General features: G+C 43.8%; 1 protein-coding gene across 1 annotated transcript in view; it reads left to right on the top strand.

Annotated features, from left to right (window-relative positions):
* The window catches only part of LOC139831866 (uncharacterized), a 35,308-nt gene extending 24,469 nt beyond the window's left edge, over positions 1 to 10,839 (top strand). The window contains exon 2 of the mRNA XM_071821208.1: positions 10,712 to 10,839. Within this exon, the coding sequence (XP_071677309.1) occupies positions 10,712 to 10,839 (128 nt within the window). The remainder of the gene's footprint in view (positions 1 to 10,711) is intronic.
* Positions 10,840 to 16,814: the final 5,975 nt, after the last annotated feature.

The raw sequence follows: 16,814 nt of genomic DNA, 5'->3' as shown, positions 1-16,814 counted from the left end.
TGTGTATCATCATAAAACAAGCATGGAACATAAGAAATTGTCGATACGTTGGAGACGTATCAGGGACACACGTCCTGCGCTTTTTCTGGCACACGCACTCTAGCGTCTGTTCCGTTCCTTCACAGTTAAAATACACATTTACCCCTTAGCCACGTGTAAAGCATCCATCTCACAATTATTCCATCCAACGGTGCGTCGATTGGCCAATTCCCTATATAAAGTCTTCTTTTTCCTCCGTCCTTCCTTTCGCTGCGCCTCATCTCTGCTCTCTTCTCCAAAATCTCCTACTGCACCCAACTATTCCTGAGCTCCGCCAAAGTTTCACTCTCGTTTCTGCCATTGTTAATGCCACCACGCACCAGACTCACCAGGCATAGCACTCCCGTATCCAATATGGCGACGGAAGATCTGGAGTGGGAAAGATCCATGATCTCGAATCAGGACATCAACCTGATGAAGAAGTTTGGGTTGATGAAGAAGAAAGACGCGCTGCGCTTCCCTAGCGAAGAAAGCTACCCGAAGCCTCCGATCCAATATCGGGTTAGTTTCATTGACCCATCTCATCCGCGGCCTCTCTGCTCCCATCCATGATTTTCTCCGCGGTCTGCTCTTTGTCTATGGGTTGTAGCTTCATCAGCTGACTACCAATTCCATCCTCCATGTCTCTATTTTCATCACTCTTTGCGAGTGCTTCCTCGGAGTCCGTCCTAATTGGGCTCTGTGGAAACGCATCTTCTGCCTCCGCCGCAATGGCTCTCACAACATCGCCTACAACATAGGTGGTGTTGTTATTTGCGTTCGCCCTGATGTCGAATATTTTGACGTCAAATTCCCCGACTCCGTCCAAGGGTGGTCAAAAGATGGTTGTATGTGTGCGAAGAATGCTCCGACTCGGTGGAGTACAACATTGCTCCTTTCGACGGAGGTGCCGAAATTCTTCGCCGCCGATCCTGGGACGCGGAGTCCACCGAAGAAGAGAAAATGGTGACAGAGGCGCTAATGTCTCGTATCCACGAGCTTCAAAATACCCGCGGCAAGGAACTGTCGGGTATCCAAATTACAGCATACTTCCTTAGGATTAGGGTCCAGCCCCTACAGGCTCGCAAGAACCCCCTTTGGATGTATTCTGGCGAGGAAGATATCGACCGGCTCTCCAAAGACCTCGAAGCAAAGGACTTGGAGAAGCTTGTCCGAAGAATCTCCTCACTTAGCAAAAAAGACGCCGTTCCATCTACCTATCGCGTGGAGCCGTATAGCGGTGCCAACGCCCTCCCCGAGGTAAATTTTGTCGACTACTATTTTTTCCCTTTGTCGATTACTATTTTGCTGACACCTTTTATCTCACTTCTTATCAACATATGTTGTCCTTGTAGAATCATCAAGTTCTAGCTTCTCTTCCTCCTCTTCCTGAAGGCGGGGAAATCGAAGAATGGGCTGTTGTCACCGATGACAACCAGGGTACTTCTCGCCCTGGGAGCGAAGCTGCGGGTTCTCAAAAATCCGCGGCTTCCTCTGAAAGAGAAGTTGAGTCCGAGGCTACCGAGTCGACACACTCCCTCCCCTCAGCTTTTTCTCCAAGGAAAAAAAGAAAAAGGGATGAAGTCGCCGACTCCGGCACCTCCAAAGCCGGCGAACCTCCTGCCGAAGAAGTTGTTCCCAATGAAGAAGGGACAACTTTCAACCCTTATGAAGATGCCCTTGTCAGCTCGTAAGTTTCTGTCGCTTTTTCATTTTTTGCACCCGATATTTTGCCTGTGTTGTTTCTTATATTGTCGCTTATTTATTATAGTGGCGACGAGGACTGCTCGAACGAGTACGTCTCGTACTTTAGTTGTTTTCGAAGCTCAACCGAATGCGGATGAGACCTCGCCTCCTCAGCAAAATATAGAGCATCCGACTCCAGTTGCAAGCCCCCGTGCCTCTTCACCAAAGAGAGCTAGGGTCGAGCCAGTCAAGGAGCCTACTCTGTTAATTGGTGGTTCTACGACTCCTTCGATGGATGATGTAAGTCCTCCTTTCATTTATATTGCAACCTTTTCAGCATTTTTCGACTCTCCCCTGATTTTTATATTTGCTGTCGAACTTGTGCTTCCTATGTTGATTTCTCTTTCTCTGTTTTCCCTTTTAGCCTTTGATGAAGGAATTTATCCGTCTCGGTACCCAATTCGTCGGGTACCGTGATCATGCTAAGAACCTTGAAGGTATTCTTTTTCTTGCCTCTTTCCATTGAATAGATCCTCCTTCATTATTTTGTCGTGACATTTGCTATCCTTTGTTTTGCTAGACACTCTTGCAGAAGCTAACAAACGTGCTGATGCTCTTGCTCTTAAGTTAGAGCAAAGCGAAAAGCTCGCAAGAAAGCTGAATAAGATGCCGCCGCAGTCGAAGATCTTCGAAAAAGACTTCATGACGCGGAAAATTCTTTAAGCGAGAACATAGCTCAGCAGTCTGCTCGTGAAAAAGAAATCCTCACTCGCTTGGAGTCACAGAGCCGACGTTTTGTTAGTAAGTACTCTGACCATTTCTATTTCTTCGGGTCACCATGTTTTTCCTGGCGCGCTTTTTGACAAGCTTCATTTTGCTTCATTAGGGAAAACGCGACAAGATTTTGATCTCGAGAATCCTGAAGGTGATCGCCTTCTCGACGCGCTCTCCCTCCTTGAAATTCATGGAGACGAGGCACGTCAGGGCCTTGCTGACGCTAGATCTGGTCTGTTGCGGCTTTTTCCCTACTTCTTTGCGAAGAAAGAGGAACCCAAGACTTTTGCTGCCCTGGCCAAGTGCTTCAACTCCCAAGAAGATCTTGGGTTGGATCTTCGGCAAGAAGGCTTGAAGATTGGTGTTGAAGGCACCATCGCATTGGTTGCTGACAGCCAACAAGACGTTGACTGGGCGAAGGTTGGTGATGTGAAGAAGATGGAGACGAAAAGGTGGCAGTCTTTGATTAAGGCTGCCAAGCCGAACTCGAAGAAGATCCTCTCCTTCCTCGGATGCAAACCAACTCCCGCCCCTAGTTCATTGAAGCTAGAGGTCAAGTAGACCATCATGTCTCTACTTTTGTTTTGTTTCTCTTTTGATGTTGTCGCCGTAGTAGCTTTGGCGACAACCCTCCTTTGTAATAGCCATGTAAATATCTGACCTCATCAATGAAAAGCTATGTTGCCGAATTATTGATATCGAAATATTTCTTTCCAGTTGATTTTTGACAACTATACCGTGATGCCTCATTCCTCGGATGCTTTACCCGCTGCGTCTTGCTCGAAAAGCTCCTCCACTGTCGGGTTTATTGGAGGTTCTTTGAGTGCTGCTCAGAATGAAGACTTGGACGATCTCCGACAACAACTGCAGTCGATGAAAAAGCAAGCTCTTGTGATAATGGGACAGTCTCAAAGATCGTCTGAAAGGGAAAAACTTGCTATTCAACAAGCTCGAGAAGCCATAGCGTTGAAGGAGACTGCGGTTGCTGAGGCTGCTGAAGCTGCTTCCCGAGAAAATTATATGCTTCAACTGATGAACGACTCCAGCTTGGACATGACGGGTATACTTCTTTGAACTTGGTCATATTATGTTATTACCATCTATTCTTCCTCTCTAATGCTTCCGTTGAAAATAGGGTCTTTTTTGGATACTGCTGCCGAAGATCAGCGTGTTGAAGCTCAATCCAATGTGCTTCTCAAGCTTGCGCTGGAGCATGGTTCTAATTTCTGGGTTACACCTGAACGTACCCGCCAAATCGTCAGATTTCAAGATCGCGTGAGTCAAGTCTGTCATTTTCTCGACTTCTACACGAGGATATTGTCTTTAATTTATAACACCATGTTTCCGCGCAACAAAACGACAGAAACTCTTCCTGCTCTGATGGATAAGTTTCGGGATGCCCCTCGAATCCTTGAATTTGTGCGGGGCCAACTGTCTGCTGGAGCAAGATTTGCCATGATTATGCTTCAAGTTTGCTACCCGAAATTAGACATGACTCGAATTGTCTCCAAGTGCCAAGCCAAACTGACGAAGAGGAGGAGAAACATCGACAAGATCAATGATGCTGTAACTCCTATAGCAGAAGAGATAATGGATGAACTGCTTCGGCTAGATGCCGAATTCTTCGTGAGCGGTAGCTATGCTGAACATAGAACTGGCACTGCAAACAACGAAAATGTAAACATAGATGATATACTAGGTAGCAACTGAAAGTTTACTTATCCTTGTCGAATTTTTTCTTGATGATGAGGTTATGTGTATTGTAAATACAATCTATATTGCAAAGCCCCCGAGCCTTTTGTTGGCCGGTGCTCGAGCTATTTTTACGCCATGGTGAATTACTATTTTGCGGGAGTTCATATATATGTTGTTGCCGCGGGTTGTGAGCCCCCGAGCCTGTCGACGAAAAAGATGTATATCACCAATATCTTTTACTATATTGCAGCACCGCAAGCCCGCCTCATTAAAAACCTTTCAGCCCCACTCGGTGCCCTGAAAGGAAAAGAGTGCATCTGAAAACTCCTAAGTTGCAGGCGTTTCAGTACATTGTATGTTTACAGGGAGGACTATATTTCGACTTCAAGCGTAGAAACGCTTAAGTTGCTCCACGTTCCAGGGATTTGGCTCGGCGACCCCTGTCTTCTTGTTCTTTATTCTGTACGCTCCTCCTTCAATTACTTCTGTGACGATGTATGGGCCAACCCATGGCGACTCGAGTCTCTCATGGCTAGTTTGCAGGATCCGAAGAACTAAGTCGCCCACCTGGAAGGATCTTGGTCGCAAACGTCGACTATGGTAATTTTTCAGATCTTGCTGGTACTTGGTAACTCGTGATAGTACTTCGTCTCGAGCTTCATTGAGTGCGTCAACATCGTCCTCTAATGCCTTTCGTGAAGTTTCTTCGTTATATTCCGCCACTCTCGGAGAATCGTGCTCTAATTCTATTGGCAATACTGCCTTAGCCCCGTGAACCAGAAAAAAACGGTGTTTCATGTGTCGCTGTATTTGGTGTTGTTCGGATACACCATAAAACATTGGGCAACTCTTCTGGCCAGGTGTGTCTAGCTTTTTCCAACTGTGTGAGCAGACGTTTCTTGATGCCGTTGCATATGATACCGTTTTCTTTCTCGACTTGCCCATTGGTTTGCGGGTGTTCAACTGATGCAAAGTGTAGTTTGATGCCTACCTCTGCACAATAAGCTTTGAATTCCTTGGATGTAAAATTGCTGCCATTGTCTGTGACTATGCTGTGAGGAACTCCAAACCGGAAAACGATGTTTTTTACGAACTTAATTGCAGATGCTGCATCTGGTGAATTTATCGGTTTTGCTTCTATCCATTTTGTGAACTTATCGACAGCTACGAGCCTATACTCGTATCCTCCTGGCGAGGCCTTGTGCAGTTTTCCCACCATATCGAGGCCCCATTGAGCAAAGGGACATGACAATGGTATTGGCATCAACTCTGCTGCTGGGGAGTGTGGTTTTGCGGCAAACCTTTGGCACGCGTCACAAGTGCGTACTATGTCCTTTGCATCCTCGATTGTTGTTAGCCTATAAAACCCTGCTCTGAAAACTTTGGCTGCTATATCTCGACTGCTTGCGTGGTGTCCGCATACTCCTTCGTGTACATCCTTCAATATTAGCCTTCCTTCTTCGGGTGTGATGCACCTTTGTAACACTCCCGAAATACTTCGTTTGTATAACTCCCCTTTGACCACAGTAAAGGCTTTAGAGCGTCTGATAACTCGCCTTTCTTCAACTGGATCGTCGGGTATTTCCTTTCTTAAGATGTATGATATGTATGCTTGCATCCAAGGAATTTGTACCATCATCACTACGTCTGGTTCCTCTTCTTCTTCCATTGATGCTATTTTAGCCCCCGAGGGTTTCTCATCCTTCTCCTTCTTCTGTGGTTTCTTCGGCTTGGTAGATCTCTCGACTATCTCCTCCCAGAACACGCCAGGTGGAATTGCGAGGCATTGCGACCCGATGTTTGCGAGAACATCGGCTTCATCGTTGCTGAGCCTGCTGATATGATTTACTTCGCATCCGTCGAATAACCTCTCGAGCTCATTGTATACCTCTTTATATGCTATCATGCTATCATTGACTGTGTCGCATTGATTCATCACTTATTGAGCCACCAACTGCGAGTCGCCAAAGATTTTTAGTCGAGTTGCTCCACAAGCTTTTTCCATCTTCATCCCGTGCATGAGTGCTTCATACTCTGCTTCATTGTTGGATGCGTTTGGAAACGTCATTCGCAACACATATTTCAACTTGTCGCCTTGGGGTGATATTAGTATCACACCTGCTCATGCTCCTTCTAATCTCTTGGACCCGTCGAAGTTCATAGTCCAGGTTCTCGACAAATCTACTTGCCCTCTACTTCCAACTAAACCCTAGTCTACAACTTGTAGGCATTGATAAGTTAATCCCTTGTCAATTGGCGCCGCCTCGAAGCTCCCTTCCCAACGGGCGGTGGGCTGAATCCCCACAGACGGCGCCAATTGACAAGGAATTAACTTATCAATGCCTACAAGTTGTAGACTAGGGTTTAGTTGGAAGTAGAGGGCAAGTAGATCTCGAGGGTTTCAGCCGAAAAGTGCTCCACGATTATGAAACTAGGGTTGCGTGAAACAATGAGTCGATCCTTTCTTTGTCCCTCGACTCCCCCTTATATAGGAGGCGGAGCCGAGGGATTCGTAATACACAAGTTACAGAGTCCGGGAGGGTTTCTGACCCGTCCCGTAAAAATTACAAGTATAATACAATTCAATCTTTCCTTAATACTAATTGGGCTTCCAGGCTTCATATTCTTTGACTCGTGGACCTCCAGTAAACCCCGGGTACCATCTTCGGCAGGTGCATTGGGGATGCCTATGTCAATGAGTGAACTCAAAGTCAAGAAAGTATCACCATGGTAGAAACTTCAACCAAGATTCCCAATGATAGAGCAATCTTATCATTGCCTTGATTACGGTAGAAAAATAGGCATTTATCTATATCAATTACATTCAACCGAAGGACTTGACTGTCCTAGTCCAACGTTGGCTCGTCCATGTCACATGCATTATTAAACAGGAAAATAATCAATAATGAAGTAGAAAAACACATATGAGGAATTGGAACTAATTATGGAGTCAGCACTCTCATATTCTCACCAATATCAGTGTAGCAGCTGGACATACTATTTGTCGTCATCATTAAGAAAACATCTCCAGCAACTTACCCATATTTTGGGTAAACAAAATGGGTTTATGTAAGATTGTACGGGAGAGAAGGTATGGGTAAACCAAAAACAAAACTTCCTTTCCATCTTACATAAAATTGGTGACCGAAAAACCCGCGTCGCCTGGAGAATCCACCTGTGGGTGGTCATTTTTCTTCTCTCCTTTATTTCCCAAACTACGTCCCTCCTTCCCTGCTACCGTGCCAAACATCACCACCCTTAGCTGACGCTACAATCAGAGGCGGATCCACAGGTGAGCGGGCCCTCCATGCTTCAGCCCCTGACAATGATATGTAACAAAGGGAAAACAGATTTCACATTATCACATGCCAGAAAAGGAGAATTCAGCACGTACTCCCGCTAAAACCTGGAAGAAACCGAGACATGGTTGGGCAAAATTAAATGCAGATGCATCTTTCTCGGAGTCTGAGGGTGCAGGTGCTTGGGGAGCAATTCTATGGGATGATCTGGGAGAAGTAGTCATGTCCGCTTGGGGCCCAATACCTCACTCCCCTAATGCAGTGACATCAGAGGATCTTGGAATGTTGTATGGTTTAAGGGCGACCTTGCCAATCTACGCTGGCCCGCTTCAGATTGAGAGTGATAATGCATTCCTGATAAATGAGGTGAAGAGTACGGTGTGCAGCAAATCCTTAATTGCAGGTTCTGTAGGAGACATCAAGCACATCACTGCTTCGTTCCAGGAGTGTCTCATCTCCAAGATAAATAGGACGACAAATGGGGTAGCTGATGGTCTAGCTAGAGAAGGGCACAATGTGTTAAGTGAGTGTGTGGTGTTGGCTCGTGTTCCTCCATGTGTGGTCGAAACCCTTAAGCATGATTGTAAGCAAAACTTTATGCCTTAATTAAATATAGTGCCCAAGTTCAAAAAAAAAAAAAATACCGCGGCCATTAGCTAATCAAGGCCTAATACAAGCCCTGCCCAGCGTCTAAACTAGCGTGCTGACTTGAACAGGTCAAGCCCAAAGCAATTAGCCAAGGGCCAAAGGCCACAATAGCACGTATGTGCCGAAGCTTTAGCAAAACAGAATCCATAGATTTATGCACATCAAACTTCATGTTTGACTCGGTTTTCCTGTGGCACACCATCTCGAGCACTTATGTGATTCGGCATCACCGTCACCTCTGTTATAGGCTTTGCCGTTATTTCCATTCCGCTGTTCCACGACATCCTCCATCGATTTCGGTCATCCCGCATGCTAGGGCTTCACCGGGTGGCATCACGCCTTGAGCGGGCTACTGGAGATGCTCTAATTTCAGCATTTACATATGCAGCTCTGCTATCCGGAGTCATGTCTACCCCGCGAAGGTGCATGTCGAAGTGTGGCAAACTACCAAGTTACTTCGAATCCGTCTATTTCTATTATAAGATAAAAAAATTATAAATCAAATTTGACCCTCGGAGTGCGGAAAAGTTATTTTGCACCCAATATAATTTTACGTCGTTACATTCATAAAATTATGTTTCTATACAAATAATTACATTCATATTGACTCACCACAAAAAACGCATTGTGTGAGTAATTATAGTGTAAAAAGGACAAAAGTACTTATTTTATGTCATACTTTTTTAGGTCAGATAAACAAATTTTTTTGCAAAGTTATTTTAGATTATACATTGTCCGTATTAAAATATCAAATATATTATAATTTTGAAAATGGAGGGAGTACTTGATAAGTACCTAAGTGCTAACAAATCATCAGCAATGACGTACTTGAATGACTCCACTTGATGTATGGAAATAGTTAAACTTTTTCCGGCTACAAAGACCGACGAACAATCTATACCACAAGTGTACACTTTAGCTGGCTAGTCCGAAGAAGAAAAATTGCGCCATGACAGTTGTACCATCTGCATACTGATAGCTGTTTATTTAGAAGAAGTAGACTAGACTTAGCAGGGCAGATAGCTACAGCATTAACTCTTGAATGACTTGTACTAATTTGAATGGCAAAGCCAATGAATTACATGCTAGCTACAACCTACAATAACACTTATTCCGTCAGCGAATAAGTATATTTTTATCTTTTGCCTAATTTATTTGAAAAAAACTGATCAACTTCATAGGAAAAAAGATAACATCATTTATGACGCTGACTTTGCTGTTACTCTTTTCTATAAAATTATTCATAATTTGAAAACTTGATTTGACACAATAGTTGAAAATACACTTAATGGTGGGTGGAGGGAGTATACGTTCATGCCTTCAGTGGATCTAACAGTATACTTCGTGCCATTTTCTAGAGAGAGCAAACTAAAATAAATCCGAACAGTACATTTTCATGCCTTTTTCACTAATATACAGCCATGATTTGAACTATCACGGGAATTAGCCTGTTTGGACCATGAATATTTGACAGTCGATTCATTTTTTTAAATATATATACTCCATTTGTTCCTAAATATAAGACCCTTTTTTCATTGCACGGAGCGGATAAACAGATGTAGTACTCCACAGATCAAATAGAATACTCCATCCGTCACATTAAACATGTCCAAATTCTATATCTATACCTAATAATAAAGTACGAAGCGTTTCCGTGGTTTGGTCCGTTTGGTCCGTATAGTTTCGTCCGTCGCGAGTGTTTGCCCTTCATACGCCGTTCTTTTCGTCTTTCCAACGTGGGCCTGGAAAAAATTCCTGCGATACGATTGTCCGATCTGTATGTAGTCCGGTTTGTACGCTCGTTTCTCCACAAAAGCTCCTCCTTCGTCTCTCTTGGCCTTGCCAAACAATTTCTCACGAGCACGATCAGATCACGACCGTGATCGAAATCGTCAAACCACCGCAGGCCGCCTGATGAAGACCGAAATCAGCGAATCATACACGCCTGATTGCTTGCGTGCGTCGAAGCGGCCGGGCGCGGCTGTCACCATCGGCGAAGCGGGTCGAGGATCCAAAAGGGCACTGAGGTAGCCATGTCGTAGACACGGCCTGCGGTGAGGACGAGCGCGGGATTTCTTTCTGATCCACGGTGATCCCACTTTTTCTCGCGAAGTCATTGATCCCGCGCTTGGAGAACGCAAAGGCGCCCGATCTTTTTCTCGCACCCGCCGTCGGCTGGAGAACACAGTCATTGATCCCACGCCTTTCTGGCTAGCGAGTCGTGAATCGATCGACTTCTCTGACGGGATACGATCGAGTAGCAGCATAACTTCTATGTGGATAAGGTCGAGGGCTACGACGGTGGCGCCGCCGAGGGCTTGGTGATCCCCTATAATGTCGGCTCTTTGGTGCTGGGATTGACGAGATTGGGCGCGCGAAGAGCCGGGATCAGTGACGCTGCTCGTGAGGAAGTTCCGCGTGTTGGTGGTTTTGTTCGTTTGTGCGTGGCAGTCCGTGGGCTCACAGGAGTTGCGGGTTCATTGAGATCATGTTGGCCCTCCAATGATCAAGGCATCTCAGGAGGGTGCTCCTCAAAATCCATGGTGGAATCGGATTGCTGGTCTCGAACTCGATAGCCTATGATGTCTCAGGACGTGGAAGCGGCGAGGCGGCCACCGTCGTTGATGATGTGCGTGTACAGTGTACTGTCATTAAGCTGATGTGGCCGACACAGTGCGAGGTGAGGACGAGCATGGCTGGTTGCGACGCTTGCATCTAGAGCAAGGCGGGGTAAACACGTTGCGGCCGGCCGGCCTTGATGGCGCGGCTGAAACCGGATATTGCAGGCGATGCAGGCAGCAGTGAGTACCCCGGCATCGGCAACGTAAGCGAGGAGGCCCAGCGGATACGACTCTCTGAGGCCGTGATACTGCCAACGCTTCTGGCATGACCCACGGCGCGCCCACCTGCTGCACCCTGCGCGGCTTACGGCGGCCACGCCCATCCCCTGCATGAATACCAGTACTCTGAAGTCTGAAGGATAGCTCGGTTTTTTGTATATGGGTGGTGACTGTCAGTAGGACGCAATGCAGATATTGCATTGCAGGTAAGCCATGTTCAATCTACAGGGATGTTTTATTAGGTTTCTGTTTAAAATAGATTATTTATTAGGTGAATTTACAGACCAGTTGTGAGCTGAAAGATTTGCAAATCAATAGCATTGACGAATATGATGGCCGAAATATTCACATTGAGAGGCGGAGTGGAGGGTCGCCCAGATCACCTCCGTTGCTTATTGTTGTTTGTACCCGGTGCAATTTTCACTTGGGGTTACGGCTGTAAGAATTCCATTCTGGCTTATCTAAGGGGGATCAACTGATCCTTCTCCTCGACGATCTTAAGGAAATAGAACAAGGCACATAGTTGTGGAAATGCACCAGATACTACTATGAAGTGTCACCATTGATGTCTTTCTTTCCTCTTTACACGTTAAATGTCAGAAGATTGCTCAAGTCCTGATTCCTCAAAGAAGGAAAATGCTTCACGCCAGATGAATCGAATTATATTTTTACATCAAGGAATGCATGAAAATTATTTTGGGGCTCTCTCACTAAGGGTATGGGTATAAGTAGATGGGTGAATAAACATGCCATACTTTTAATGTAATAATATTTTATTTTGCTTCGTAAAACGTATGGACCTACCCTAGCTACAGCGCGTGCCACCATCTGGCTAGAAGCGGCGCTGGCGCTACCACTGCGCATCTGAGTCTGACCAGAAGCTGTTTAGCACGAAACGCATGCGATACAAGGCGAAGCGCGGGGGAATTGGCCGAGCATGACTGATTTAAAATTGTTGCAACATGGAACAAGTATAGTAATACTAAATTCAAATACAACATATTTTTCATTATCTAGAGTCGACATAACGATGGGACTTAACATATTTGTATTTGTATGGTACAAATGAAACTTTTTTTAAGAGAAATAGGCACATATTAATTTTCTTCTTCAACCGTTGCAACGCACGGGTTTTGTGCTAGTATATCCTATGACTTGACACTTGTCATGTACACGGAGCAGAACTCTAGGGTCTATATAGAAAGAATAAAGCTAAATGCACGCTCAAATAATTATCTGTCTAATTATGTGTAATTCTGCCAACTTGGTCAAATTGAAGATTCAGTGAAATTGGCACTCGAAGGAAGAATGTACACATCAATGCAGTAATGTTCTGTAGATTGAGTAGAATATATGATAATTTTTCCAGAGATGTCATGATCATCCTATTAATTTGATGCAACTTATACCTAGTTCGCCATGCGCAAGCCTATAAGTAGCGAACTTTTCGCAAGCATTTGGCCACTATCGAGAACTAAACAATTGCTTAGGAAGCACAGTGAAGAATAAAGGCATCTTCAACTCCAGGAACATGTCGTCCCAGGGGAGCGGTGAGCTAGTTAGTTAACCTTCAATAGTTCTGACTCGCCGTTTCTGCACAGCTAAATTCTAATCCCACTCATTAGCTGAGTATGTTTTGTTGTTATTCGTCACACAGGGATGCATACTAAGGGGCCTTTTCGTAAACAGCAGACGGACAGCAGTACAGGTCCTCATCTTCTACTATATGCATGCAACTGTCTAAAAAATGATTGATATTACCATGCATGCAACTGCTTAATTGATTGATATCGTTGTGCAGAGAAAAAAAATGTGCCTAAACCGCAAGAGGCAACTCCTACTGGTTAGTAAGAAGTTCGATCTGGTGCACTTTGTCTAGACAGGAATGACCAAATAATCACTCTCTAATTTTTTTTCTTCATGTCTCTTGTGCTTTCGCATGCGTGAAGGAGCTAAAGCTAACGGTATGTCAACTCGGGCTCATAACACACCACATACGGATGCAGTCAAGCAGCCAAAACCAAAGCAACAAGTCAAACAAGGTACATATGCATACTTTCCCGTGCCTTTGGCTCATAGATGACATAATATACTGATTTGTATAACAGTTTTGGTATGGCGCGCAGAAACCTAACGTTTTTTTTTGTCAGGCACGGGCCCCAAATAATTCTTATCAGCTGGTGAATTGAGGATAAAGAAATATATTGCTTATCTCGTCTGAAATAATGTAGAAGACATGGTATATTCGGGCCATGCCTTGTCTAGTTGGAGTATGTAAGTAGTGAAGGGATGTAAAAGAAATATGACTTGATCTATTACATATTAGTAATGTGTACCGTGTACAACTTGGGCTCGTGTATTTATTCGCTATCCTTAGTCCTTCTGTTGGCATTGTTATATGAATTCACATCTATTAATAAATTGAGATTGTATTTGTTTTGCATGAGTCTGGCATACAAAAAAGGGATTGTTCGACTAGAAATAATTTACCAAGCATGTTGTTTTTGTAAGGTCCCAACAGAGTGAGTATAATTTATTGGAAATTTCTTTTAGTAGTCGGATAGATACTTTCATAGGTACATAATTATAGTTCTAGCCATGCAGAAATAAATTAGTTAAGTAAATAGAGACATAACTAAAGCTAAACACTGATGGTTGACAAGATGGTATAAATATAAACTAAATAGATTAACCATTAATCTATCCGTGGTAAAATGTTGTAGCCTAACATGCTCACCAATGAATTCGGTATATCTATAGCTACTAACTATATGAGATTGGCCTTGTCTTATGATCCAAAAAGTTGGATTATCCAGTTTAAAATATTCGGATATATCTGCATGCTATCCATTATACCATATCCTATATAGGGTTCGGGGTGCCAGTTTGGATTCGGCTACTCTTATCATCCAGATTCATGAAAATCAGACATGGATACCTTAAAACCGGTTCAGAGCTGGATTCGTTGCGGAAATTGTCCTATCCATTTACACCCCTAACCTCCGAGGAACACTTTGCTATATTTTTTCCCTGAAAATTTCCGTACAATTTCAATTACTTGCGCGATATAATATGTGTATTTACATGGTAAATTTTCACTAGGTACAGATAGAGTTGCGCACTCACATGACTAAACAAATGATATAGGGAACCATTTACCTTCCTAGCTTGTTTTCCAGATAGTTCTCTCTCACTCAATATATCACCTCTTCTCATCCACCTCTCTGAATCAGGTTGCTGCGTCTTACTTTCTTCCACCCCTCCTTAAAATTGATATCGCTCACACCTTTCTCACTCGCGAGAAAGAGTCTTGCCAGCAAGCCGCAACTTGATTTATGCAATTATAGACATATGCACCATTAGAAAAAATATTTCTAATGGATCTTCGAAGAGGACCACCAAGAATGTCACAGATCTGGTCTGCAAAGTTACGCATCAGATGGGCTTGATTCATATATAGGAGTTGGACATGGACCACCTGCTATCTCAAATGGCTCATCGTGGGCATCACACGAACTCTTCACGGTTTCAGATATGTCGCTTTGGTGGTTTAATGCCAGAATTGCCAAAAGTGGCATTTCAACCAGAACCAAAAAAAAAAAAAGAGGCTTGACATAAATTTATATTCCCTAGAGTCAGCTTCCGCAGCCATAACTCTCCCATGGAAACCCCAAGGTTTAAAATAGGGTGTTAAAAGAAATAGCGGCGGCATGCTATGCACACTATATCGTGCTAATAGCGTGCTATATTTTAAATAGTGTCTTGAAAAAAATATCAGATATAGTCTAAAAATATAGGATTTCAGTCCAAAAATCGGATTCATAAATACATAATCACATACAAAAATAGTTCTTCAATTTTTTTAGAAACCTAACAACGATATTTCAGCAATAACATAGTATAAATTATTTATTAAGAATTATCAGTATTACCGATATTATCTTCCGATTCGGAAGAGTAATCAAAAGATTGATGTTCATCACAACAACAAACAAAAATAAATGTCTTCTTTTCTTAACGAGGAAAACTCAAACCCTTGCACCAATAGGCTGTAAAAAATAGCGATCTAATACTATGATGTTTTAGCGAGATATAACATGCTATTTGTCCAATAGCATCATAGCGAGCAATATTACTAAAATTTAGCATGGACTGTTAAAATATGGTATAGCGCGCTATTAACGTAAAAATAGTGCACTATTTTAAACTTTGTATAAACCCCAAATGGGCCAAACTCGATGCGCTTTCACGCTTTCTCATTCATGCTCCTTTGGTGGACCAATCAAGTGGGTTTCAGATTCAGTTGAGAGTTTGAGTTGTCTTGAGTTATTTACTAACAAAGGGTTCCGCACGGGTGTGTATGTTTCCGACTTTTCTTGGCTAGTTATTCTGGTTTTTGGTTGTTGTGCTCTGCACCCAAAGGTTGGCAAAGAGTTGTGTGTCATTTGGTATTATCTCAAAATTTCTGGGATACTCATACTCCTCTTGCCCCCGAGAGGCGGCGGGAGGGGGAAATTCTACCCGCCATCCACCGTCCTCCCAACCTCTTCCCTTCATCCCCCACTGCCCATGGGCGCATCCTAGCAAAGACTCACAAACACCGGCAGCGGGGGAGGCCTCCTCATACCCATGCTCAAAGGATCGACTCAGGTCATATTCTCTGAGCTGGGGTGTGGTGCATCCGGGCACGATGGCGTGGTGGCTCTTCTAGCTCCCTGGAGAAACCATGACGCGGAGCATCGGCTCGGTGTTGTGCATTTTGGATGGGTGGTGGCTTCAACCCCCATCTCTAGGAGGCTAGGAGGTGGATGGCTCAGTCTGCGGGATTGTAGGTCTCTTCTGTGGCGTGGCTACATCAAGTTATGATCCGTCGAGTGCGGATTTGTTTGGCTACCGGTGAAAGCGTTTGGACGGTACACCAAGACTATGCCTTACGAAAGTCTTGGATAATCTTCTTGTTTTAACACTGATTCTTGTGTCAATAGGATATCTCTGAAAATTATTTTAGTTTATCTTCCTTTTTTCCATGTTTGGATATATTTTATTGGGGATGAAATTATTCTTGCTAGAGTGTGCGTGTAATATATTAAGAGTAGATTGATATTGTACAGGGCCCCACCCAACAGCAGCACCACCACCCATTACAGGTTTTTGTTAGATGAATCCATGATTTAGAAGAAATTAGGTAGTATGATGATCTCCAACTTCATACTCGGTCTACAAAGTGCAATTCTTTGGGTCAACTCTCACATGCATGAACGAGTTGGTTTGAAAAGATTGGGCACCTCCAAAGATAAAATTATTGGCTTGGATGGCAATTAAAAATAGGCTATGGATGCTGGACCGTCTTGAGAAAAGAGAATGAACAAATTATGAGCTTGTCCTTCTATGCAAGCAAATCCAAGAGTCGGGGATCATCCTTTTGTGCATTTCCGGTATTCCAAGATAGCGTGGGGGATGATGAAAGAGTGGACTGGGCTTCCCTCCGTTCATACTTCCACTTGGACGCCAGAGCTTTCCATTAAGGAGTGATGGACCGGTATGTCGAATAGAACTGTGCCAATTTTTAAAGACATGGCTTCTATCGCCATGCTTGTTTGTTGGACAATTTGAAACAAGCCGTGTTGACGACTATCCTTCTTGCTTCTTTGAAGAGGGACGAAAACCTTTTTGATCAAAGGGGTCCAAAAAATTGAATGTTGTAATTTTAGGGGAGTAATCCCTTTGTTGAACTTTTTTATTTTTCATGCGCCAAAACTTATTTTTCTTTTTAAAAAATTCCAATTTGCATGGCTGGCTCCGTATGAGAAAATTCTGTTGTCGGTCCCCTTATACTTGAATCCTGCCTCCGCCC

This window comes from Lolium perenne, chromosome 1, assembly GCF_019359855.2.
Source record: "Lolium perenne isolate Kyuss_39 chromosome 1, Kyuss_2.0, whole genome shotgun sequence".
In the NCBI taxonomy this organism is placed as follows: Eukaryota; Viridiplantae; Streptophyta; class Magnoliopsida; order Poales; family Poaceae; genus Lolium; species Lolium perenne.
Note: the sequence above shows the minus strand (reverse complement) of the source record. Positions and strands in the feature narration are given on the sequence as shown.